The sequence below is a fragment of the Myotis lucifugus genome, unplaced genomic scaffold (genome assembly GCF_000147115.1).
Source record: "Myotis lucifugus unplaced genomic scaffold, Myoluc2.0 scaffold_11, whole genome shotgun sequence".
NCBI lineage: Eukaryota > Metazoa > Chordata > Mammalia > Chiroptera > Vespertilionidae > Myotis > Myotis lucifugus.
This window is the reverse complement of record NW_005871059.1, coordinates 14,335,013-14,360,227: the sequence shown is the minus strand read 5'-3', so window position 1 is coordinate 14,360,227 and position 25,215 is coordinate 14,335,013. Positions and strand designations below refer to the sequence as shown.

General features: G+C 36.5%; 1 protein-coding gene across 2 annotated transcripts in view; it reads left to right on the top strand.

Annotated features, from left to right (window-relative positions):
* EYA4 (EYA transcriptional coactivator and phosphatase 4) overlaps positions 1-25,215 on the top strand; it is a 235,782-nt gene that overhangs the window by 5,968 nt on the left and 204,599 nt on the right. For both annotated transcript variants that reach the window (XM_023750247.1, XM_006084462.3), the window contains exon 2: positions 25,019-25,116. In XM_023750247.1, the coding sequence (XP_023606015.1) occupies positions 25,084-25,116 (33 nt within the window). In that variant the 5' untranslated portion in view covers positions 25,019-25,083. The remainder of the gene's footprint in view (positions 1-25,018; positions 25,117-25,215) is intronic.

Here is a 25,215-nt window from a genome sequence, read left to right as displayed (position 1 = left end):
TTTATGTTGAACCAATTAATAAGGACTGCATGATGAGTTACTAGAGGCAAGTTTAAATTATATAGGATCATTCATATTTTGGAAATACTTTCAGCTTACACAGATATCAGACTTTGCAGTTTTCTTTAGGTAAACACTTTTATTGTCATTATTAATCTTGTTTTAAAATGTTAATGTCTTTTTTTCACCAAAGCAGTGGTTTTGATTTTTTACTTATTTATTCAGCCACAGACCCTTTTATTCAAGTGAAAACTGACTCGCTGCCCACTAGAGAAATATCCACTGTTCTGGATATATTCACTAGAAATATCCACTGCTCAGGATGTGGTGGCCTTCAGATCACTCACCAACTCTGCCTTCTGATCATCGCAGTCTCCCAATATCTCCGTGAGGGTCTTTCGGTGTGTGAAATATCACTGGAAAAGTGAACAAGTCTTCTGACGCAAGTGGCCAGATCAGAGTACCTGCTCTAGTATGTTAGTGTGCCATCCACTAAAACAAAACAAAACTAAAACAAAACAAAAACAGAAATAAAACAGAACAAAAGACATCTCTCAAATACCACAAAATATCTTCAGTGTAATGACATAGGCAAAAGGTATGTCTGTCCATGCTAGTATAACTTGGATATTCTTATTAACCGGCCTGTAACTATATTTCAGTTTTGTACTGAGAAATGAAAATAGTTAAAAGGTTTCCCACATAGAATAATAGGTCTGATGGAGGCACATAGAATTTGTACACGCAAAGATTTGTGTTATTAGAGCATCTTTTTCTCCTTTAAAGATTTTATGAAGAAACATCAGCAGTGGCATAAATTGAACTGACCTTAAATTTTAATGTGAATTGTTGCTCCTTTTTCTGTTTTTCTTTCCTCCTTTCTTTTTAAACTGAAAGTGATGTTTCTTGTGAAAGACCACAATGAAATCATAAAAATTTACATTTGTATGCCATGAAGTTTAATTCTACTCACAAAATCAATAGCATTGAATTTGAAATTCTATCCCTAATCAAGTAGGTGTACCACATACTGGGAGAGCTTATTCTCTGCAAGGTCATATACACAATTTACAGACCTCTGCATATACCCAGAGGGACTATCTATTCATTACATTTCACCTCTGATTCTGAACTCCCTAATGTTAAAGGATTTGAAAACATCTGAATGTTCTAAGAGACTGAATGTTTCTACCTTAGTGTGTCCAGCATGTTGAAAGTGATGATGACTTGGGGAGTCAACAGGTCTCTGAATTAGCTAATTCTTTTTATTTAAAAAATGTTATATTTTAATGCAAATGCATATTCATGATTATGACTCTAGTGATTCTAGCCAAATTTAATGCAAAAGGGTGATTATGACTAGTAATTCTAGCTAAATTTAATTACAAGATTGGTGAGCCATGTTCAAATGTCCTTTTGGAGGTTTTCAGTAATCTCACTCTTACACATATATCAGACTTTGCTTCGAGTAGGTCACTTAAGAATGCAAATCTCAATAAGTCTGTGAAGAACAGCAGTACTTCCAAAATGTTTCACATGAACTTTCAGGTGTTAAGATGATCCTGTTTTATTTTGCTTAGTTGACCCAAGAAGGTTTTAAAATTTAGGTCTGTTTTGTTTCCTGAATTGTTGACTTTAGTTTTTGGGCTTCACTCAGGAAAATACCTAGCAAAGTTCTGGGTACACATAAATGATTTTTAAATGCCTTTTCATTATCAGTGTTGCTGAAGACATGCAACAATTAAAGTGAGATGAATAATTCCCCCCCTCCCCCCCACTGCATAATTTTGAAGACATTGGGACTTTTAGTTTCTTATTATAATAAGGTTTAGTTTTTCTTGGCATATACCATTTGCAAGGAATGGTTAACATAGTGAATTTCTCAGACTCCCCTTCCTATCCCCAGGATGTTCAACCACATTTATTCACAATTTTTACCTTGGTTTAAAATTCTTTTAAAACTTTCCTCTTGTCTATAGGACAAATTCCAAAATTCTTGTCAAAGAAAGTAAAGGGATCTTTATTGCTCAGGTGGCCATTCTCATCTCTCACCACCCACTCACAAGAAATCTATTCTCTAGCTGAACAGAATATGCATTTCTCAAATACATCCTGGCCACGTCCATTTCATTTCTTTGTGCATGTGATTCTTTCTGTCTGGAAGACAGCTCTTCTCTGCCCCTGAAACTTCCTTTCCTAATTCTTTTTCATGACTCAAGATGCAAAATGTTACCTTCTCTGGCAAGTTCTTCTGAACTCCAGAGGCTGAATTGGACTTTTCTGTTCTCTTTACTGCAAAGCTCACAATTTCTACCTTTAGCATAGCACTTGCCACATTGAAATGTAACAGGTTACATGAGTTCAAATCTTGCTCTAGACTGAGAATTTACTGAAGTGATTATCAATATTTGTCATTTCAATATCGCCAGTAAGCAGGGGTAAGTAAATTCCTGATGAGTGGAAGCCGTTGACCCTGGGAAAAAAAAGATACTGACTAAAGAGGACTCCTGTGGCTAACTGGGATCAAATTTAAGTGCAGAGCCTAGAAGCCCTTTCTAAATAGGGGCCTCTCACATAAGTAGCTCTTCAGGGAGAAGCCTGCACTGGGCTGCCTGACTCCTGCACTGAACTGCCTGCCTGCACTGTGTTCTAGCCTTCCCGAGCCCCACAACCCTTATAAAGGCGTTAATTCTTAGAAGTGTATTTTAAGCAAACACAACAGAGACTTTCTCTGTCCAATCAGAACTGTACAATTATATCTTCATTAGCTTCTTTACCAACCAGTCACGGTGCCTCATTCTAACCAATCAGGACAGTGTTTTTTTTTTATTTTGTTTTTTTTTTTTTTGATAAATCAGTGAGGATTTGGAGTCCTCATTTGTATGAGGATGGGCCTATCAGGGACCAGGGGCAGGAACTTCTATATACCTCAGTTCTGGTCTGGCTTTGAGAGCACACTTTCCCTTCCCAGCAAGGACTGAAGACTGACGCCCTATCTTCCACGCCCTTCCCAGAAACTGAAGATGTCTCACTGGAGTAGAGGGAAGCTGTATGCTTTGGAGAGGGGCCTTGTCCCAGAGCTACCTCTCAGCAGTGTGTTCCACAGCCATGCAGTTTTATAACTGAGTTTTAGCACAACAGTTGAACTACTCCACAGTTGTACATAGCACAATTGAGCCGTTGTACTGAACAAAGTTTCCTTCTTCACTACACTCCAAATTGGGGATTCCTGTTGGCATTGAATTGGCACCAATGACCTTGTTTAACAATGCCTAAAGTAAATGGGGATGAGAGCAGAGATGGTGACACTGGACATTCTCTGCCATGAGATTGGGAATAGTGGGAATAATTGTGACCATTGGAAGGCAAGCAACCTTAAGAACAACCTCAGGAATATCTGGTATTGACTCAGTAGAATTGTAGCTCTGAATCCAGGCCCAACTTATACATATGTGTGCATTGATGTAGAGATGTATTTATATCCCACATGAACATTGGGAAGTCACTGATCTAGTAGATAAGCCAAGGATCCTGAAAAATCTCTGGAAATATGGGTATTTTATAGCACTTGAAATCTGAATATCCCATTTGTTTTTATAGCATAATAGTTAAGGACTAAGAATATGGAGCCATACTGCTTGGGTTGGAGCTCCATATCTGACACTAAAAACTCTGTAATGATAAGCATGTTACTTAAACTGGTTTTGCTTCAGTTTTCTCATGTGTAATAGAAAATACACATTGGGTTCTTATGAGAATTCAAAATGTAAATATATGTAAGTATTTAGAATTGTGTCTGATACAAGTTTTAGCCATTATGATTGTATATCCTCAACGAGATTTACCAAAATATTCTAGAGATTTTTAGAGCTGAAAGTCCTTTTGGGGACTTAGACGGGGGACCATAAGTTTAGTCCCCAGTGTTCCAAGTACAAATTTGGTATTCAGGGGTGATCCTGGCAAATCTGAAGCTGTATTTGGAGCCCTAAGAGAAGACATTAGACGTGTGTAAAACTTAGCTTTGACCACTTATGTTGCACAATATTTCTTATAACAAATACTTCTGCATATAGTAATCTAGACTTTTTAAGATTTTGATCTATGTGGTTACTTAACTATCTAAACAATTATAAGAACATTCTATAATGGTGCTTTTATTTTATAACCAATATTTGTTTTCTCAATTGCTTTATTTTTTAGCCTGAAGGTACCAGTTATAGGAATTTATATAATTTTCAGTTGACCTGGGATTGATGAACTCAGTATAAACTTTTCAAAAGATAACTTTAAATATTGCTATGATTTTTATGTTTCTAGAGACACTAAGAAGTTATTAGCACCTCTGTTTCTAGAACTTGTCACTGGTCCTTGGATTCAGACGTAATGACTATACAGTAGAGTGGGGCTGAGGGAGGAAGGAAAGTTAAAATGTCAATTATCAAGGTCCCATTTTTTTACTCCTTACCTGGAATTGCTGCCAGCTGCATTTGTGAAAAAAATAGGATAATAATATTGATGTTGTGCCTGGATCCTCAATATATTCTGACCAGGATTTCTCAAACTCTGATGATTAACATTTTGAGCTGGATAAGTCTTCCTTGGGTGTATATGACTGTCCTGTGCATTGTAGGATGTTTAGTAGCATCCCTAGTCTCTGCCCACTAGATGCCAGTAGCACCCTCCCCCGAGAAATGACCGTGTCTCCAGACATTGCCGGATGTCCTGTGGAAACAAAATTGCCCCCTGTTCAGAACCCATAACCAAAGTAGAACTTAAAATCACTTGATATTGTCAAAAGATTCCCAGAGATCTGCATGAGAGGATGTTCTTATTTTCAGTCAAGTGTAGATAATCATATCTTCATCCCAAGGTCAAACAACTCTCATTGGTCTGTGTTGATAGATTAACTTTATGCAGAGGGAATTTACAGATAAACTTTACACAGATGATGATCTTCAGCATATTTTTCTTTCCAGGAAATAATATATAAATGGGCAGAGCAAAGTATCTGGAAGAGTATGTAGGAAGTAGATATTTATTGAATCAATTATATGTCTAGTCTTTCTATTATTTTTACTGTTACTTGTTAATATATACTTTTGGATCATTTTTAATAATGATAATTACTTGTCCTTTTTAGTAGATAAATATTCAATTGTAAGAAACTTGTACTTTATTCAGTCTGTAGTGTCAGAAGGAGTAAAGTTACCTATAATCACAACTGCCTAAGAGTAAAATACTTACGAATGAAGTCATTTGTTCATTTAATATAGCAATGAATTTTCAAACAGAGTATTGTTTAGCTTTCAGTTAGTACCATAATTTCAGGATCTTGAGTTTAATAACATTGGTACAATCTGGAGAAAGTAAAAATGAAAATATTGCATGTAAAAGCTTCTTTAGTGAATTACCAAATCCAAATGTATGTTCGAAATCTATAGGTTTAATCTTGACATATACATTTATCTATGAGTTGATGTGCAGTTGACTGTAAGTAAATGTGACTCTAGTCTGAGTACTACCTCTGATATCTGCCTGGTTTAGGTGTAAATGAAAGATGTTTCAAAATCACTGAAAGGAGCAAAATGGGAACATATAATGTTAACATAAAATGAGAGGATAACTTTTCCTAAAGAATTTTGGGTTGAATGTGAAAATTACTTTGAAATATGAAACAATATGATAAATATATGATTAGACTAATATCCATACGAGTTCTAAACAGTAGAACATTTCTTTTTAAATCCCACTAGTAATTGAAAGATACTTGAAATTCCACACATATGTATTGTGTAATTTAGTGGTTTTACTTTAATGGTATTAAGCAGGTAATCATGTTACTGTGAAGCAGTCAGATTGATTTGGGGATTTCATATCATTTACTAATTGATGCTGAAGCAAGCAGGGAAGAGGTACCTCATCACAAACTCTCTCTTTCTCTCACCTCACCTTTGATTTATGCTTTAATTTTTGAAGTGTACTTTTAAGGGGGCAAAGTGGCTGCAAATATAGCACACTGTATGTGACCAAAATGTCCTTTCTGTTTTCTAAGAAGAGAAGGACCTGACACGGCTACTTGTTAGCAGAAAGATGAAGTGGGTGCTGGGCAACACAATGACAGATAGGGGCCATTCCAGGGGACTTGGGAGGGGGTTGTAAGTCAGGAGCTTAAATCATGAGTTTTCAGACAATGGAGGAGAGTTCTGCTCTGTGCACTGACAGGAAGTACAAGAAGGGCTAGCAAACCTCAAGTCCATCCAGGCACTTTATGCCTGACATTGATCGGGAAGCCTGGTAGCCCCATAGTCATTGGAGAATAGGCAGCAAACCAGAGGTTCTGTTTTTCCAAATGAACACTTCTTGGTTTCATAAATCAGAGACCTCCTTTTGCCCCCAGAGAATTCAAGTCACATATCTGCTTTCTCAGGTTGATTCTTTCTACAGTGGATCCTAATGTAAGACTTACCTATTTTTTATGAATCTCTATGGCATAAAGCACAATTAGCTACTTCCTTTCCTCTCCCTGGGAGAGTCTCATGAAGTTCTACACTGCCCCTGCCTTAACCTACTTGCCTTGTATTCTTTCGCTATCTACCTGGATAAAAAAACCTACTCATCTTTCAAGGCTTAGCTCAGATGTCACCTCTTCTGGGAAGCCTTCCTGAAGGCTCAGGCAGAATTCATTCTTCCCTCTCTGTAATACCATAGCACCTTCTTCGGGCTATTAATATAACAGCACATTGTTCTTGGGTTAATTATATGTGAGTCTGACTTCAAGAGAGAGTATGAACTTACTGAAGGGAGAGCTCATGTCTTCCCGCTTTGTAGCCCCAATGACTGCAGATATTGATGGAAATTCAGTAACTGCAGTGTTCCGTGCATGTCTTCAAAGGACATGTATCCTGAGACAGATAACTACAAAGAAGGAATCCTGTTTACATTTGGAAACTGAGTCTGTTTGCTTATGGTCATGGAAGCAGATGTATTAGTTCCTATTCTAACTTATTTAAGGCGTCATTTGGATCAGTGTTACTGATTTTCTAACAGAAGTAAAGATGTATGGGCATTTTGAATACACCGAAATTAAGACATTCTAATTGAGGTTCCTACTTCCAGTTTTCTCCAGAAACAAATCTTGACCCCTTCAGTCGCTTTCTGCTGAGATAAAGTTCATGTTATTCTGAAGAATTTTTAACCCTCAGAATGAAAGACATCATCTGAGAGGAAGCATGTTCTGTATTTTTTTTTATCAGTGTTTCAAAATATGGGCACCCAAAATCCCAGATGTGTATGGTAAAATTATATGTGGCTTCTTGGTGAGAGAAATTAGGTCTTTTTTCAGGCACAACTGAGGGAGGAAAAAGTTTAGTTTCTAATGGTTTGTTTTTAGGCATTTTCCACAAAAAAAGATGAGCAAGACCCTTCAAAACCACAAACTTGCTTATTTAAGGGGAAAGAAATCCCTCCCATGTCCAAAAATAACATTAAATTAAAATTATTGTTTCCAATAGTTTCAAAAATTGTGGTTTTATTTCCTTGTATGAGTCATTTCTGAATGCAGTACATGATTTCATACACCATAATGAAGCATATTTGCTCTGTATTGTAGTAGGGCACATTATTTATCAGAGATTCAGACCAAAAGAGGAACTGAGCCTAACTCTCCATTTTGCAGGTAGATACTGATGTATAGACATTAAGTCGAAAGGAAGCCAGAAAGAGAGCCGCTGCTGGAGGCACCCTAAGCTCTCTCTCAACTCTACATCTTGCCCTTATTTTCCTTTGTTCATGCCTGGCAAGGAGTTGCAAATACTGGAATCAGACTACCTTTGTGGGTATCCAGGCCCTGCCACCACTCATCACATCAGAGTGGAACCTTGGGGGAAGTTATTTACTGACCTGCTGAAAGCCATGGTTCCAGAGTGAAGTAATGGTAGTACCTGCCTTGCGGAGTTGTTATAAGGAATCCCTGCCTTCCCACAGGAAAGACATTGAAAATGCTCGGTGTATATTTTGACTTGATTTCTTTGAATGAACTGCTTAGTGTATTTGATATTCAAAAGAGGGATGTTTATGCTGCTGAAGCACAGTTTTTTTAAAATCATTTTTCCAAACAAAAGTAATCCAGAAATTTCATAAAATTCTAAAACAGGTGTGATAGGGATTACCAGGGATAGAGATGGAACCAGGAAGAAAGAGACTTCTGGAATGCTGATAATGCCCTTAATCTTGATCTGATTGTGGTGACATATAAGGGTTCATTTAATAAAAATTCATCAGATGTCTACTTGTGATTTGCATATTTTACTGTGTGCATATTATACTTTACTAAAAGAGTAAAAAAAAAAAAGCAAATACGTGAAGTAAAAAGTGAATGTCCCCACTTTATTCATCTCTTCCACATTCCACAAATCAGGATAAATTGTTTTTCAGTACGTTTCCTCTCAGACATTTTTTTTTTTTGCTACCCAGGTGTAAATGTAAGCACTATAAGAGGGTATAATTTATCTTTATTTTACATTTTTAACTCCAAATGTTTCATCAGCTGTCTTGAACCTTGCTGTTAGTTTGCTCTATTTTGAGCACTTTCCTGTATTAGTACATACAACTTTGGGTATTTCTATTTAATATGCTTATGTTTTATAATTTAACTGTTCTCCTCTTGTTATTTATTGAGGTTGCTTCCAGGTTTTTACTATTACAAAGAGTGGTGCAGAGATGATTTTTATATATCTCTCTGTACATCTGCCCAATATTTCTGTAGATAAAACTATGGAGGTAGAATCAATAGGGGAAACAGTACATGCATATTGCAAAGATGGTACCAAAATACTTTCATAAAGGTTATAACACCTTAGATCTCTATGATGATACATGCATCTTTCTCATAAAAGCTAAGGGCAACATTTTCTGCTTAATTGAGCATTGTGAGTATTTGTGCTCTGGTTCATAAGACGATGCTATAGTGGTAAATTCCTTGAGATGCATACACTAATTAGACTAGTTCACTGATAAGCATTAATAATTCTGTTAACCACATTGATAACAAATCTGTTATATATAGTTAATATCTTACTTAAGAATTATTACTACTCAGTTATATGAGTGATTATATTATATATATTTATAATTTTTAAACTAGTAGGTAGAAAAATCAGTGTATGTCATATTTAAGATGTTTTCACCTAGCCCCACGAAATATTTATAAGAATTATTATGAGACATGCCTCTAACTCTGATGTTGCAGATCAAAATTTATAAGGATTGTTTATTATTATTCTATTAAGAGCTAAATGTGAGCCTGGCACAGTTCTAGCTAAGTACCTTACATATATTACCATCACTTTTTAACATATAGATGAAAGGAAAAACTTTATATTATAAATGAGATTATTCCATTCTGAATGTGTTGATAAGCATTACTATATATCAAAATATCACATTTGGCTTATGAATGTAATAATTTGTAAATTTGTTAAGTGTTATAGTCTGTTTAATGTGAAAATTAAAGTTAATGTATCAAAATCCAGAAAATTACTACTCAAATCCTGGCTAAAGTAACGTGATGCATAAAGTTTACAATGAAGTATATTAATCAGTTGGCTTTATTGATAGAGTCTTATATGTAGAAAATTCTGTCTGCAGAATATTCAGTTTTTAAAGCTTTTGGTTAATTGAGATTCCGGTTAACTTTAATGGTTATCTAGTGCCTTAAAAGAGTAAGCCAACTCAAAATAGCTAACTTATTTCTTCAACATTGGATAAATATGGCTATCAATTTTTGTGAGCTTTTTTTCCCCTGCAGAATTTCCTGTTATTCTAAGGGATTCAATAGGACTTATGCACATAAAACTGAAAATTATATTACTATGGGGAAATGGCTCTGTGCCTTTGAGAAGGAACTCTCTTGCTAACTTAAGTACTGTATGTGTGTAGAATAGCTAACATATTCCTCCCAAGAAATTTCATGTATGCAGTTAAAACACTCTTAAATTGATTAAGGATTTGTTATATATTTCCAGAAGCACTCAAGAGTACTTTTATGGTTATAAGACTAGAGTGCATTAGAATGCCAGAAACCAACGAATACGCTAGAGGCCCTCAAAACCATGCCCGGCATTCCTGACCTCACCATATAAACATGGGGGGCAGCCTGGAAAAACAAAACAAGTCTCCTCCCCCAAACGTAGGTAAGCCTCTGATGATAACACTTCAGCTGGCATGAATATTAATTTACTACTTTTTCTGTTACAAGTAATTTTTATTACTTAGCGAATGGAATGGAGAAGTAATAAATATGACTGGTATTTATTTTCTCAAGTAAAGTATTATTTTACATCAGATTTGAACAGTTACCTTTATCCTTTTTGGAAAGTGTATTATTCTACAACTACCACAATATTTTGCCTATTAATCGGGGAAGCTAAAAAGCGTTTTATAAATGTTGAATCAAAACTCTTATTGCTGTGAGGGAATTAAGTTTCAAGCCATATACTCCTTTTATAGAGTGAGAAACTGAAGTATGGAGAAATTACAAGGTTTTCCCAAAGCCATACATTAAGCCGTGGCAGACATGGAAACCTACAGTTCTGTTTGCCTGATTCAGTCTGAAAGTTCATGAAAGTAAAGTTATCTATTTCCTGACATGTGTCTTAGTAGTGTTTTCTTATTTACTTATTCCTTCCTTCATTCATTTATTTATGCATGTAAAGGAATCAATGTTTTCATAAGATACAGTCTCCTTGTAGGGAATGGGAATAAATTTTGAATGTATATGTGTGAGATATTTTCCTTAAAGAAGCTCATTGTATTTTTTTTTATGACCATGAAAAAGAAATTAAAGCATTATAAAAGCAAGTTGGATTGGCCAGGTGTGGGGCAAGGCACAGTCTATGAGAAGGATCTGAAGCTTCTTTGGGAGCTGATGAAGTTTGTTCAAGTTCTTGAACAAGAACTTGGCTGAAGCCATTGATAGGCCTGGAGGAGAGACTGGTGACCAGGATAAAACACAGCACTTACCAAGAGTATGGACAGGACTGGTGTCCACATCTCTACAACCAGGTGTCTTTGTATTCGGTTTAATCAAGAAAGAACACATTATTCTGTTTCTCTGTCACCTTCCTGAGTTTCAATTCTCATATTTTTAACTCTTATTCACTGTGGTCTTTTTCGTACTAGTGTAACCTTTCTTTACCTTCTTCGCCTTTTCCTCCAAGATTTAAGAGTCATATTTAAAGCAAATAGTATTTTTCGAGGTCAGACCTCACTTCTTGAGTGAACAGCTGGTGCCACAAGAACTTCAAATGAGGATAATACCTACTGCCTTCCCCCAGCACAGCACCCTATAATGGAGAATCCAAAGACTATAGGGATGCCATCTGCCCTCAACCTCTTTGGAGAATTTAGCAAGTAATTATTGTTTGTTTTGTTCTTTTCTTGCAGCCCTGAGACTTAGGACTCAGACTTAGCTCCAGCCTCAACTCCCCACCAGCTCTTCCCTTGGAAGGGTTCTTCCCCAGGAAACTCCTCAGGCCCAAGAGCCCTGGGAGCTCTGGGAGCCCTGGGAGCCCTGGGAGCCCAACCCTTAGATCCTATAAACAAACCCAGACACGCCCATGGCCTAGCCAAACCAAACCTTCCTGTAGCTGTTAGCCTTTTCTTCTTCTTTAATTTTCTTAAAGAATAATTCAGTCTTCAACAAACCAGGAAACAAACTAAACCCTAGGGTCTTTCTCAAAGGAGCCTTCTTACTCAAAGGACCATGCTTTGAAAATTTATTGTCATTACTTTCCATTTCAGCTAATTGGATTTCCTTTCTATTTTTTTTTGGTCTGGGTAGGAATGTGATATTTGCTATATATTAATTCTGAACTATTATAATTTAATGCCTACTTATAACTGAGTGGTTTAAAAATAATGATGCACTATGACCTAGTTCATATCTACCTTCCATTTAATGCTTTTCCTAGCAATTACGCTTTTGTGGCTGACTGTATTTTTCCATAATCATTGTTGGGAAACAAAGACTTTTTTTTTTTATTAAAGATGTGGTATTATTAATCAGGGTTATTTAACTGAAGAAAAAAAAGATTTAGGGGTGACATGAATGATAGCACTCTCTTAATATCTAAAAGCCTGCCTTAAAAACAGGGTTCAGTTAATGTTTTTGGCTCTCAGGGGGGCAGATCAGAGTGGAAGTTCTGAAAGGTAAATGTTAAAACTAATATGTAAGGAAGAATTGAAAGAAGGAAAAGAGAGGGAGGTGGTTCTATTCACTGGAGCTAAGCAGCTTCAAGTATTATATTTACAAACTCTTATGATCGGTCTGTAAATAAACCACACTTATTCCTGTATGCCTCATGATCCCAAGACAAAGAAATAAGACTCTGTGGATCCCATTCATACTCTCTCTGTCTCTTTCTGTTTCTCTCTCTCAAGTTTGTCCTTAAAGTGAAAACATACAGCATGAAAGCACAATATGGAATTGAACCACACCACCAAATTTATTTGAGACATTTTCTGAATTCTTACAACTTTAGCACTTAGAAAGTTCTTTGGATTTTAGAAGTTATAATGGTAGTTTTTTTTTATTTGGAATGTAGTTACAAAATCAGTGGATTCTTTATACTCTAATGCTACAGGGAAATTTTTTGAGGAAAAAATGTATTCAAACTTTCCTGCATGCCTCAATTAAAATCTGGACAAATAAAATTCTCATGTTCTCAAATTTTAGGAAGACAAATAGCATCATATTTAATTATATTTCAGTGCATATATTAAAAAAAATATTTTTATGGTTCTTTTCCAAATGTGTATCATTTTTTCATGGTGTGTGTTGCCTTCAATTTTGTTTTTATTTCTTTTGTCTCTTTAATTGTTTTAAGCTACTTATTATTTGATATTTTTCAGACTGTCCTGTAATCTCAAATTTTTGGATTCCAGTTCTGTTGTTGAAGCTGCTGTCTCTACAGTGTTTTATTTCCTTGTGTAGCTCATTATTGTTGATGAATTTCTCTCGGAATCCTTTGGACCCTATGGAACAATTTTGCATTTGTTTCCCCTTGAGTTTAGGGATTTCAAGCTGAATCAGTCTTGCTTTTAATTTTTTCGCTGGAGGTTTTTTATTGCCACAGATACAGTAATAATTTAGAATTTACATTTGTGCAAGGCTGGGACTTTGATTTATCTCAAGTAATTATTATCTTTTAAAAAAATTCTTTTCTCCAAAAGCTCCATCAAATGACCAGCTGCTTGTTGAGTCAGATGGTGGGCTGAGTTTTTCTAGCCTTCCTTTGGTTAATGGGATAGATTTTTTTAGATTCCCTTCTTGATGCTTTACCTCTTCTCTTTGTTTCTTGCCCATCTTCATAAATAAAGATAATGACAGCAAAAACAATAACACAAACAAATATTTGCCTCTCAACTTTTTTATATCAATTTCTCAAGAATGAAGGTGTGACACCTGATAATCATATTTACCTTAGCAGTTATATTCATTTATTTTATGTCCTATTGATTTTTCTTTTATATTATCATGCTTACCCACCCATTTTCCATGTTGTTTTTAGCCACCACATCAGCCCAGGTTCTCTTGACTTCTTACCTAGATCATCACAGCAGCCTTTAAGTTGCTCCTTAGCTCCAGTTACTATTCATCTTTAAATAAAAAATCTGAAGTATGTGTGTTATTGCAGTTACATCAGATGTGCCATTTTTATTTGCACTTTAAGGCTATCAAAATATTAGTAATAACCAATTCAGAACTCCTCACTTTTTGATTGAACAGCTGGTGCCACAAGTAACTTCAAACGAGGAAAAGTATCTAGTGCTTTCCCCCAGCACGACATCCTATAAAGAGAATCCAAAGACTATAGGGATGCCATCTGTCCTCAACCTCTTCTCTGGAGAGTTTAGCAAGTAATTGTTGTCCAGTAATTGTTGTCCCATGAACTCTGAATACTCATCCTCTCTCATGTTTTATTTTTTCAAAACATGTCCCTTCTCTTTCACATGCCTATCTCTAATTGTGTTATTGGCAGTATCAATCTCACAACATTGAGAAACCAATCACAACTTTGATATTATGTAGAATAGCAAACTAAAAAGGGTAAATGCTAATGACTTAAGATTTTGTTCATTGTTACAAACTTAGGTGAATTCAGAGAATTGGTAAAAAAACTACTATTTAAATATAGTCAGTCAGTGTAGCTCCTGGAAATCACAGGTGAGTGTAATATTCTTAGGTGAGCAGAGTTGAGCAGAGTTAAAAATCACTATAGTTTCACAAGAAATTGCATAGGTACTGCTTTACTATACAGTGAAAAATGTTTTAATTTAGATATGAAGAGCCAAATATAAAAGCAGAGAGTTTCTACCTGCTTAAGCAAAAACAAACAAAAAACAAACAAACAGAATTCATAGATTAGACACTGACAACAGTATGTTGATTACCAAATAGTAAAGGGAGTGAGGGATAAATGGTGATGGAAGGAGACTTGACTTGAGGTGGTGAACACACAATATAATATACTAGTACAGACAATGTATTATAGAATTGTACACCCGAAACCTAGATCATTTTATTAACCAATGTCACCCCAATAAATTCAACAAAAATTTTTAAATAAGTGTAGCATAATGCTGATATACAACTTGAATACTCGAACAAAGATTTGGATACAAAGATGACCACCATAATGAAATATAATTAAAATACTGTATTCAAAAGACATGTATTGTCATAACAAAATGTATAATGTTTCGTATAAAGGGAGGGCACATGACTTTATATAGGATCCTTTTTTTTGTGGAAAAAATACAAAAGGTAGTAATGTAAATTTTAAGAATATAAAAAGAAAAAAATGCTCAGTATGCATTGTGAAATGTAATTGTGAAATAGGCTGGAAGGAGTGATAGGGGCAGCAGATGTGAAGGGAAGTTGGTCTGCAGGGTAGGCCTGAGTACTTGGAGGAATAAGAAAAGTTGCTCAAGCTCAGTATTGTCTCAGAATGTTTCTGAGGGATCGTCTGGTTATAACTGTGTTTATGTTTTCTAGGATAACTAGCCAACCATCAACAATTAGCAAACACGAACACAATAGAAAACATTGGCTTACCCTTTTTGTCAAAAACCAAGAAACATAACTTATAAGTCCAGGAAATTTGTTGCCATCAAATGAAACTATCATTAATGACCAAAATGATTATCATGAAATTGAGCTTGTTATAATTATTTAGCATGAGAAATTAACCCCATTACTACTAAACATTTTGAACTAAATGCACCATTTTGCAAAAGAACATGCTCTGTCTTTATAAACAGATCAAAAATAGTTCAGCATCTAGTTTGTAGCTTGGCTCCATTTAAGGGAATTGAAGTAAAGCAAAATGCTCATTGCTGTTCACCCAGATCTGTTTCTTGGACACCTTTGCTATTTTCCTTTTGTACAAGCAGGGAAGAGAGTCACATGCGTGGTCAAAGAATGCCCATGTCCACCTTTCTGAACAGTTGGCCACAGAATTGGAGCTAGGTGTTCTTTGTGCTTTTGGCTTCCCTCTCTGGCATGCTGCCTGAGCTGTTGGAAGCAGCCAGTGCCTGACCCAGCTTCTCAGACTCATTAATGAAATTTGGAGGGTGGTGTAGATAAGTTGGTGCACCGGACATGAAAGCAATGCCCTTCTTGACAGCTGATCCCAGATATAAAAAGTTCTCAATAATGTAAGGAGAATATGAGTTGTTAGACTTCCTATACAGTTACAGTTTTATGTTAGGCAATATGTTCAATGAAGGAGAGAATTAATTGAAGACGATGAGGATAGTGCATTGAATCCAAGGAGGAATGAAACAACCAACAGCAGGAAGAGCATAGAAACAGTAGAGACTTCAGAAGTAACAAGATCCAGGTCCTTAAATTCTGCCAGAAGTTTCTTGCCATCCTTGCTCTTGCTCTACTTTCTGGGTCAGCTCCCTTCTGTCATCTCTCCCTAGTACACCAGCTATTTCCACATGGCTTTAAAGAGCTCCCAAGTTTTATATCTAGGCATTTTGCCACTGAAGGAGAACTAGCCTGATACTTTCCCGAGCCCATATCTTAAGCAATAAAAAGGGATTGTGATGAGTCATTTGATATAATTAATTTGGTATAATTGGAAAAGATTTGGGGAATTTCATGGGTTGCACACTGGATATGGATCAATGTAATAGATGTCTATTATATGTGTATAATCTACTTCCATGTGAGCAGACCTTAATTTTGTACACAATATGTTTCTGAAAATTTACTTGGCAGTTTTTAAACCTGAAAGTCAAACAATAGATTGATTATTCTTAATTATAGAGTCCAGGAAACTTTGCATGTGTATGTAGATTGCTGAAAGCCCTCACCTAAGTTAAAAGGGGGCTGTGCCAGAGGTTAAGTTAGGCTGATCCATTCAGGGTCTGTAGAGGGGCTGGAACAGAAGTTTGGGCAGCCTGCAATCTTTACGTCATTCCCTAGGTGGACACTAGACATTTGGAACATGGGTGGGGGAGTGTATGCTCCCCCCTTTTTTCTTTGCACTGCAGCAAGAAGCGAGCATATCCTCTATGTGTGCACCCTCACAGGAGACTCCTGTGCAGTTCCCAGGCTTTGGCTACAAGGCTCTCAGATGGTGGTGAAGGGTGGGGAATGGCAAGGACAGTGGAACAGGGACAGGGGGAGGAGGAAGGTGGAGCTCTCTTTCAGAACTCCCACTGCAGACAGCGACTCCAGGGAGCAAAACACCCCACTGCTGGCTGCCCTTGACAGGACATTTTGCCAGAGGGGTACCCTGATAGACACTGTCTCAATTGCAAGTCAGATTGATTAAAAATTACTGGTTTAGCCTGCCGGTGCGGTTCAGTGATTGAGCATTGTCCAGGAGGTCATGGTTCGATTCCCAGTCAGGGCACATGCCTGGGCTCGATCCCCAGTGTGGAGTGTGCAGGAGGCAACCAATCAATGATTCTCTCATCATTGATGTTTCTATCTATCTCTCCCTCTCCTTTCCTCTCTGAATCAATAATAATATATTTTAAAAAATTACTAGTTTATCTTAAGGATGGGCTAAAGCTCTGAACTGTTTTGAGAGAATACAATCAATCTTTATTTTTAAACTATCACTTCGAAAAATGAGGTCCAGGACAGATACATGCAAAAAAGTGAAACTAAACCATCAACTTACACCATGCACAAAAATAAATTCAAAATGGATAAAGGACTTAAACATAAGATGGGAAACCATAAAAATCTTAGAAGAATCCATAGGCAGCAATATATCAGATATAGCTCATAACAATATGTTTACCGACACATCTCCTAAGACAATGGAAACTAAGGAGAAAATAAACAAATGGGAATACATCAAAACAAAAAGCTTCTGCACAGCAGAAGAAACCAACAAAATAACAAGAGAGCCAGTGCATGGGAGAACATGTTGGCCAATCTGACGTCTGATAAGGGTTGAATCTCCAAAATTTATAGGGAACTCATACAACAACAAAAGGAAGATAAACATTATAGTAAAAAATGAGCAAAGTACCTAAAATAGACATCTCTCAAAAGTGGACATACAGAAGGCCAAGAGGCATATGAAAAAATGCTCATCCAAGAGATGCAAATAAAAAATGTCAATGAGGTACCACCTCACACCAGTCAGAATGGCTATCATCAACAAATCAACTAAGGACAAGTGCTGGCAAGGATGCAGAGAAAAAGGAATCCTTGTACACTGCTGGTGGGAATGCAGACTGGTGCAGCCACTGTGGATAACAGTATGAGTTTCCTCAGAAAATTAAAAGTGGAACTCCCATTTAACCCAGTGATCCCATTTCTAGGAATATATCCCAAGAAATCAGAAACACCAATCAGAAAGAACATATGCACCCCTATGTTCATAGCAGCACAATTTACAATAGCTAAGATTTGGAAACAGCCTAAGTGCCCATCAGCAGATGAGTGGATTAAAAACTGGTACATCTATGCAATGGAATACTACACTGTTGTAAAAAAGAAATAATTTACCATTTACAACAGCATGGATGGAACTGGAGAGCATTATGCTAAGCGAATAAGCCAGTCAGAGAAAGATAAATATCACATGATCTTACTCATTTGTGGAATATAATGAACATTATAAACTGATCCAGAGACAGAATCATCTAACAGACCATCAAACCTTAGAGGGAAGGCCTGGGGGTGTGGGGTAGTTGTGGGTAAGAGATCAACCAAAAAGAACTTGTATGCATATAAGCAAGCATAACCAATGGACACAGGCAATGGTGGGGGGGGGGCAGTGAATTCTAGGGGTGCAGGGGTAGGCTGGGAGAGGACAATGGGGGGGAAAAGGGGATATATGTAATACTTTCAACAATAAAGAATTTAAGGAAAAAGAAAACAGAAAAATCAGGTCCAGGGAACAGGACTGAAGGAAAGGTGACCCTTAGAAGTCTGTCACTCCAGTCTAGTCAGGGGTGATGATGGCTTGAACTACTGCAGTAGCAGTGAGGAGGGGAACATGGAATGATCTGAGGGATCTCTACGAGGTATTGATACAACTTGGTAATTCATTGAATGTGGAGAGGAGTGGGCAAGGAGTCAGTGACAAAGCCCAGATGTCTGGCTTTAATGACCAGCAGAAGGCTGTGCTGTTTGTCTACATAATCCAGAGACAGGTGTAGTGTTCCACGTGTAGCTTCTGTCCTTGTCCCTCGCCAGGTCTGGCACAGAGAGCTCCCCCTTCACATTCACGTTTCTTCAGCAGAGGAAAGCACCCTGGGCAATCTTTTCATGGAAGGTTTGATTCGAAACACAGAGGATCGGGCTACATCACACAAACTCTACGAAGGTCCCTTTCTTCAAGGCACAGGGTCCCTTGCTGTCTCCACCACCTGGACCAAGCCCAAGTGCTGCATTCCATTTCTGAGAATTCTTTTTGAATTTTGATGTATAAATCTCATTATATATTTGAATTAGAACAATTCTAATTTCCTAAGAGAGGAGTTTACAGTTCATCTTAAAGTAGGGTTAAAAGAAAGGATTCAGTCAGTCTCTTGTATATTGAAAACCTAACTGTGGAAGAAATAATCAAACATGGAATGGGTGAGATTGCTATTATTCCTGCTTTAAATTCACCTTTTCCGAAGGAATGGTCTTGAAATAGAGCTGGGAACTAGATTATTGGCCTATAAAACAACATGAGGTTACTATTATTCCTTAATTTTATATCTTTATTATTAAGTAATACTTCTCTTACTTGATTCTGAGAGTGTTCTTGTCTTTTTCTCATATTTTTGTGAAAACTTAACGTTAAAGGATTTAGCATAACAACCATTGCTAAATTATGATGTAAAATAATACCTTGTCTGCAATTAGCCTAGGTAGTTTTACTTGGTTCAATCATATAAAATCACTGGGCTCATAATATTTTAGTACCTTAGTGTGTTTGGCAAAGAAAGAAATTCATGTTACCATAAAAATGTTAAACTAAGTAACAATTAATCTCAATTTTAAGGAAATATAAAGCAAAGTATTATGTTGTAACATGGAACATTGATGCAAATAGCTCCCCAACTGGAACATTAAATAGATTCTCAACTGGTGGTTGACCTAACGAGGCTAGTGCTTGCTTAATGCTCTTATGCTCCAATATCTTTCCTGAAGACTTAATTTCACTTGAGTGATTACCAGTGCCCTGGTGGCCTTGTAAGAAAATGATGACTTCTTCCCTGCTCAGTATTCTTATTTTAATTCTTGTTCATCCTTTCTGGTAATATTACATTGAAATCTTGATCCCATCCTAAAATGATTTCAGTGTGATAACTGCATGTGTTGTGGGTTGAATTGTGTTCCCTAAACAATATGCTCCAGTTTTAACCCTCTCATCTGTGAATGTGACCTTATTTTGAAATAGGGTCTTTGCAGTTATAACCAAGTTGAGATAAGTTGTTACTGGATTAGGTTGGGCCTAAACCAATGGCTTGTTACTTGTAAGGAGAGGGAATTTTGGACACTGAGACACCCACCTATAGAAGAAGGCCATGTGAAGAGGTGGTCAGGGAGAATACCATGCAACAATAGAGGCAGAGATTGGAGTGATGCACCCACAAGCCAAGGGATGCATGGATTGTCAGCCAACATCAGATACTAGGAAGAAACAAAGAAGCATTCTTTTCTAGAGCCTCTGTTGTAGGCAGCGGGAATGGCACCAGGTGTCTGACTGGTGGGGTCAGACTAAACCTGGGTTCAGCAACCTGGTACTTGGGTTCTGGCTAAGAAAGAATTCAGAGCCAAGACCCAAACTTAAGAGAACATTGATTTGGTAAATTACAGAGGTAGAAGAAGTAATTCCTAGAAGAAATGGGCTTAGAAAATGAGTTCTGGAGGTGACGGAAGGACCCTTGGAGCTTGGGAGTGAGGAAGCTAATGGTAATGTGTCTGGGGCAGGAAGGGCAAGGAGGGGGAGGAGGAAAGGAATGGGAAATGCTTGGGAGGAAGAGCACACTGGGTCCTCCATCCTAGGGGTTTTAAGGGTGGAGATTTTAGGGGAGATCCCAGGAGAAGATCTTAATAGAATATTCAGCAGCTTTCCAGGTGTGTCCTTTCAGGGTTATGGTCTCCACTGATTGATTGGCCTGCAGGGCAAGGAGTCATTCAATGCAGCTGGTCCTGACATCAGCTATGGTTGGTTTTATTGCTTATCTGCGCCTGGAGCTGAAATACAAAGGCATAAATGTTGTCTCTAGGATGGAAAGGTCAGGGGGACCAGCGATATGCTAGGGGAGGAAAAGTCACCCTGGGGGGGAGGCCCCACCCTACAATTGATTGTCCGTTGCTAGGCACCTGGCGCTTTCCACCCTGGTGACCTTCTGTACCTGACACATTGTCCTTGATCTACTTGTGTCTATTTAACTGCCTACAACACCTCCAGAGGAAGCATGGACCTGCCAACACTTTAATGGAGGACTTGCTTTCAGAACTGAGAGAATACCTTCTATTGTTCTAAGCCACCCAATTTATTTCTTTTACAGCAGCCCTAGGAAACTAAATCAGCATGCTATGTTGTTAAATTAACAATTGGTTAGAATGGTTTCATTAATAATTTTATTATAAGTATTTTATTATTAGGTCATTTGAGTAGGAAAATATCTGGTGGACTAATTCTCAATGTTGAATTTTCTGAAAGTTTAAAGTATTCTCATTTAGCAAATAAAATGTCCCCAAATTTTTTATTCTTACTGCCTTTATACAAAGTGAAAAGTAAAATGAAGTCAGTTATGTACTTGAAAAATGTAGGACAAAACAGAATTTTTAAAAAAATAAGTACATATTTAAGACAGAATTTTCAAAAGTTAAATTACCTGGCTGTTAACTTTTTTCCTTCACATCATCAGATACATTATGCATGATTTTATCCACCATTAATTGTGTAATTCATTCAATTGCTATTTATTTATTAAACTCCTAATGCTTGCTAGGCCCTGAGCTAGGCACTGCAGATAACACTAGTAAACACAATCAAGAGTGCCCTTGGGAGGTGGGTGGGTGATGGGAAGGGATTAATCATAGAACTTATATGCATTTATGCATAACCCTTGGACATAAGTCAATAATTTGGTCAAGGCTTAGTGTGGGGGCAGGCTGGAAGGGGTTAATGGGGAGAATAAGGGGACATCAGTAGTATTTTCAACAATAAAGATAAAAAAAAAAAGAGTTCCCACCCTTAAAGAAAGTACTCTGGCTTTGAGATTTAATCCACATAGAACAGTGGTTCTCAACCTATGGGTCGTGACCCCTTTGGGGGTCGAACGACCCTTTCACAGGGGTTGCCTAAGACCATCAGAAAACACATATATAATTACAATTGTTTTTGTGATTAATCACTATGCTTTAATTATGTTCAATTTGTAACAATGGAATTGGGGGTCACCACAACATGAGGAACTGTATTAAAGGGTCGAGGCATTAGGAAGGTTGAGAACCACTGACATAGAAGAAGCCACAGAGGCCATTTGGAGGTTCATCTACCTAGGAAATTCATCTTCACTATAATATTTATATTTTTAACTGATCTTGTTAAACCATGTTAGCATCATTTGATTTTACTTACTATATGCCTGCTGTATTTTAGTGAGAAAATTTTTATTTATTGCATAGACAACATAAAGTCAACAATAATCAAAGTACATCAAACCAAATGTAGTATTCTTGATCATTTTATTTAAAAAAATTGCCTTGCCCTAACTGGTTTGGCTCAGTAGATATAGCGCCAGCCTGCGGACTGAATGGTCCCAGGTTTGATTCCGGTCAAGGGCATGTACCTTGGTTGTGGGCACATTTCCAATCGGGGGTGTACAGAAGGCAGCTGATCGATATTTCTCTCTCACTGATGTTTCTAACTCTCTATCCCTCTCCCTTTCTCTCTGTAAAAAATAAATAAAAAATATATTTTAAAAAAATGCCTTTTAAGCAATATTCAAATTCATGTACATTAGTGTTAGCATAGCTAACATTTTGTTCTTATTTTTCACTTAACACACAATAATTTTCACACTTTCATTTTTAATAATTATCCTTTTGAATCATTAAATAACATTATATTAAAATGGTTGACCATAATTTGTTTAATCAATCCAATGTAAAGACGAGACTGTTTTTAGTTTTTATTATGAATAAAACTAGTGAATACCTGGTGACTTTTTGTAGGGGAATTTTACTTCTTAGGACAGTTAATTTTGGATAAAAGAGCTTAAACATATTTATAGCATTTAAAATGCAGTGACAGATTGCTTTCAAAAAGTGTTAGACAACTTGATATTATTGAAACGTGGGATTCAAGGTGCAGCCTTCTCTTCTCATGGGTTCTTGTCCAATGAAAATGAAGAATAAATTTGTGGACTAACAGATATCTTTTTTTGCTTTTTTCCCCCCGATAACAGATATCTTTAATAAAAATGTGGAAGTTTATTGGAAGCATATACAAACTCCATCTGGGCAGGGGTGTCCCGAAAGGGGTCCCCTCGAGTGGGGCCCCCAAATGGGAAAAGCCTACTTTCTCTCTCTCTCTAATGGGGCAAAAATCTAAATAATCTGAATCTGTAAAATCTGAAATCTGCCGAGTCTCTTTGTGTCCGGGTTTATAAAGGCTGCAGCTCTTTGTCTGAATATGACCTTTTCTAATTGGACCCTTTCTAAATTTAGGACCCCCTTGCTTTCCTCATTGTTCGCTCTGCAAGGCCAAAGCCCATGTGGTGCCCCCCTCTTTCTTTCCCCTTATTTTGCAACATTCCTTTATCCTCTGAAAATATATTTCCTATTTCCCTAACCTGTATCTTAATCACCAGCAATTGAATGAGGACACCATTTTTTGTACTGTATCCTTTCTGACAATGGGTACTAATGTTTAAATGCTTTGGTATTGATATGTATACAGAAATCCAAAATGCACATTTGTTGCTTACGTTTACATATTTTTTGAATTGTGAGAGTGAAGACTTTTCCATATGTTTGTTTACTGTTTCTATTTTCTTATAATGATTTGTATTTTCATATTATTGCTTAATTATTTAATAGGTCCTTAAACTTTTTCTTACTGATTTCTTTGTTTCCAGCATCACGTTTATAATATATATTGAAGATATTTTCTGTTATGTATTGTGTCCTTTTACTTTTTGGGCTGTTTTTATGTATTCAGAAATGCAAAGTTTTTGTGTTGTTTTTATGTAGCTGAATCTATTGTCCCTTCCCTTTGTGTTTTACTATCCATCTTACCCATTTATCTGTTAGAATAAAAAGAAACATCAGAGTCTCCACTTCAGGGGAGTACTTAGCTAATTTGCTGTCCAGGTAGTGGGGAGAAAATGATTTTAAAGATGAGTAGCCACAATTCCATCTGGGAGAACAGAGGAAGGGCGTGAGAGTCAGGCCAGTGTGGAGTCTTAGCAGGTCTGCATCAGTTAGACTGATGACCTACATCACTACCATGTGCTCCATGTCCAAGGTGAGCCTGAGCTGGAGTGGTCCTGGTCACCAGGGATATTTTCATGTACCTTAATTTTGATTATTATTTGTGTGTGTGTATTCAAGGACATACTAGTAGTTGTTTTTATTTTTGTGTCTGTTATATCCATCGCTTCTATTATAAAATCCTTCTCCTCTATCTGAGAATTAAAAAAAATAGATATGCCTATTTTCTAGAGATTTTTTAAACTTTATGTTGCTGGGAAAATTTTCAATGTATGGTATAGAGCAAAGATGAACTTTTTTTGAATAGTAAACTGATTGTATTACCATAGTTAACTGACCAGTGGTCCTTCTCATATACAGGGTGGGACAAATGTATGTTTATAGTTGTGAATTCATGAAACAGAGTTTCTCTTGTATTATTATTTATTAATTATTTTATTATTTTCCATATGAAAAACTATAAACCAACTTTTGCCAAACCTGTATATTTATGATATTGTCTTTATCATAATAATCTTATTTTATTCTCTTTTTAAAATTGAGAATGTATTTTATAACATTATATTCTTTAGAACTGAATAATGATCATCTGTTAATTCAGATACATTTTCCTCAATTAAAAAAGCTGTCATATTAAAATATACACTTATTTTCTCAATTTTATATAATTTACAAAATGAATGGAAAATGCAGACCTAATTTTTAATCCATCAGTTGTTCAATGACAGACTTCTCAGCAAACTAGTGGACTTAGTGTTTATTCATACTGTGTCTCCAAAGTTGTCCTCAGATATTTTTGATTATGTGTAGGAGTCCTGAGTAGCTGTTTACATATCCCAAATTAACCATGATGTGATTTCCAAGATCATTATTTCTTTCAAAATGAGGACAATATTAATGAATTTTGTTCTTTAAAAATAATTCTACAGATTACCAGCTATCGTGTAAATAAATCATAGTGTGTTTTAATAATTTTGCAAACAAGTGGAAAAGGTAACTATTTCATTTTTCTCCTTTTTTTCCATCTTGTTGCTTTAGATAGTCCATTTTTAATCGAAGGAGGCTGCTTCTACTTGGGGTGGCAGGAGACGTGAGAAAACCCCATGGAAGACTCCCAGGACTTAAATGAACAATCAGTAAGTCTTAATTCAATCTCAAGTTTGCTGAAGAAAGTTGAGGTACGACTACTCAAAATCATACTGAAAGGAATATATTGTAAAAAGCAAGTTTTTAAA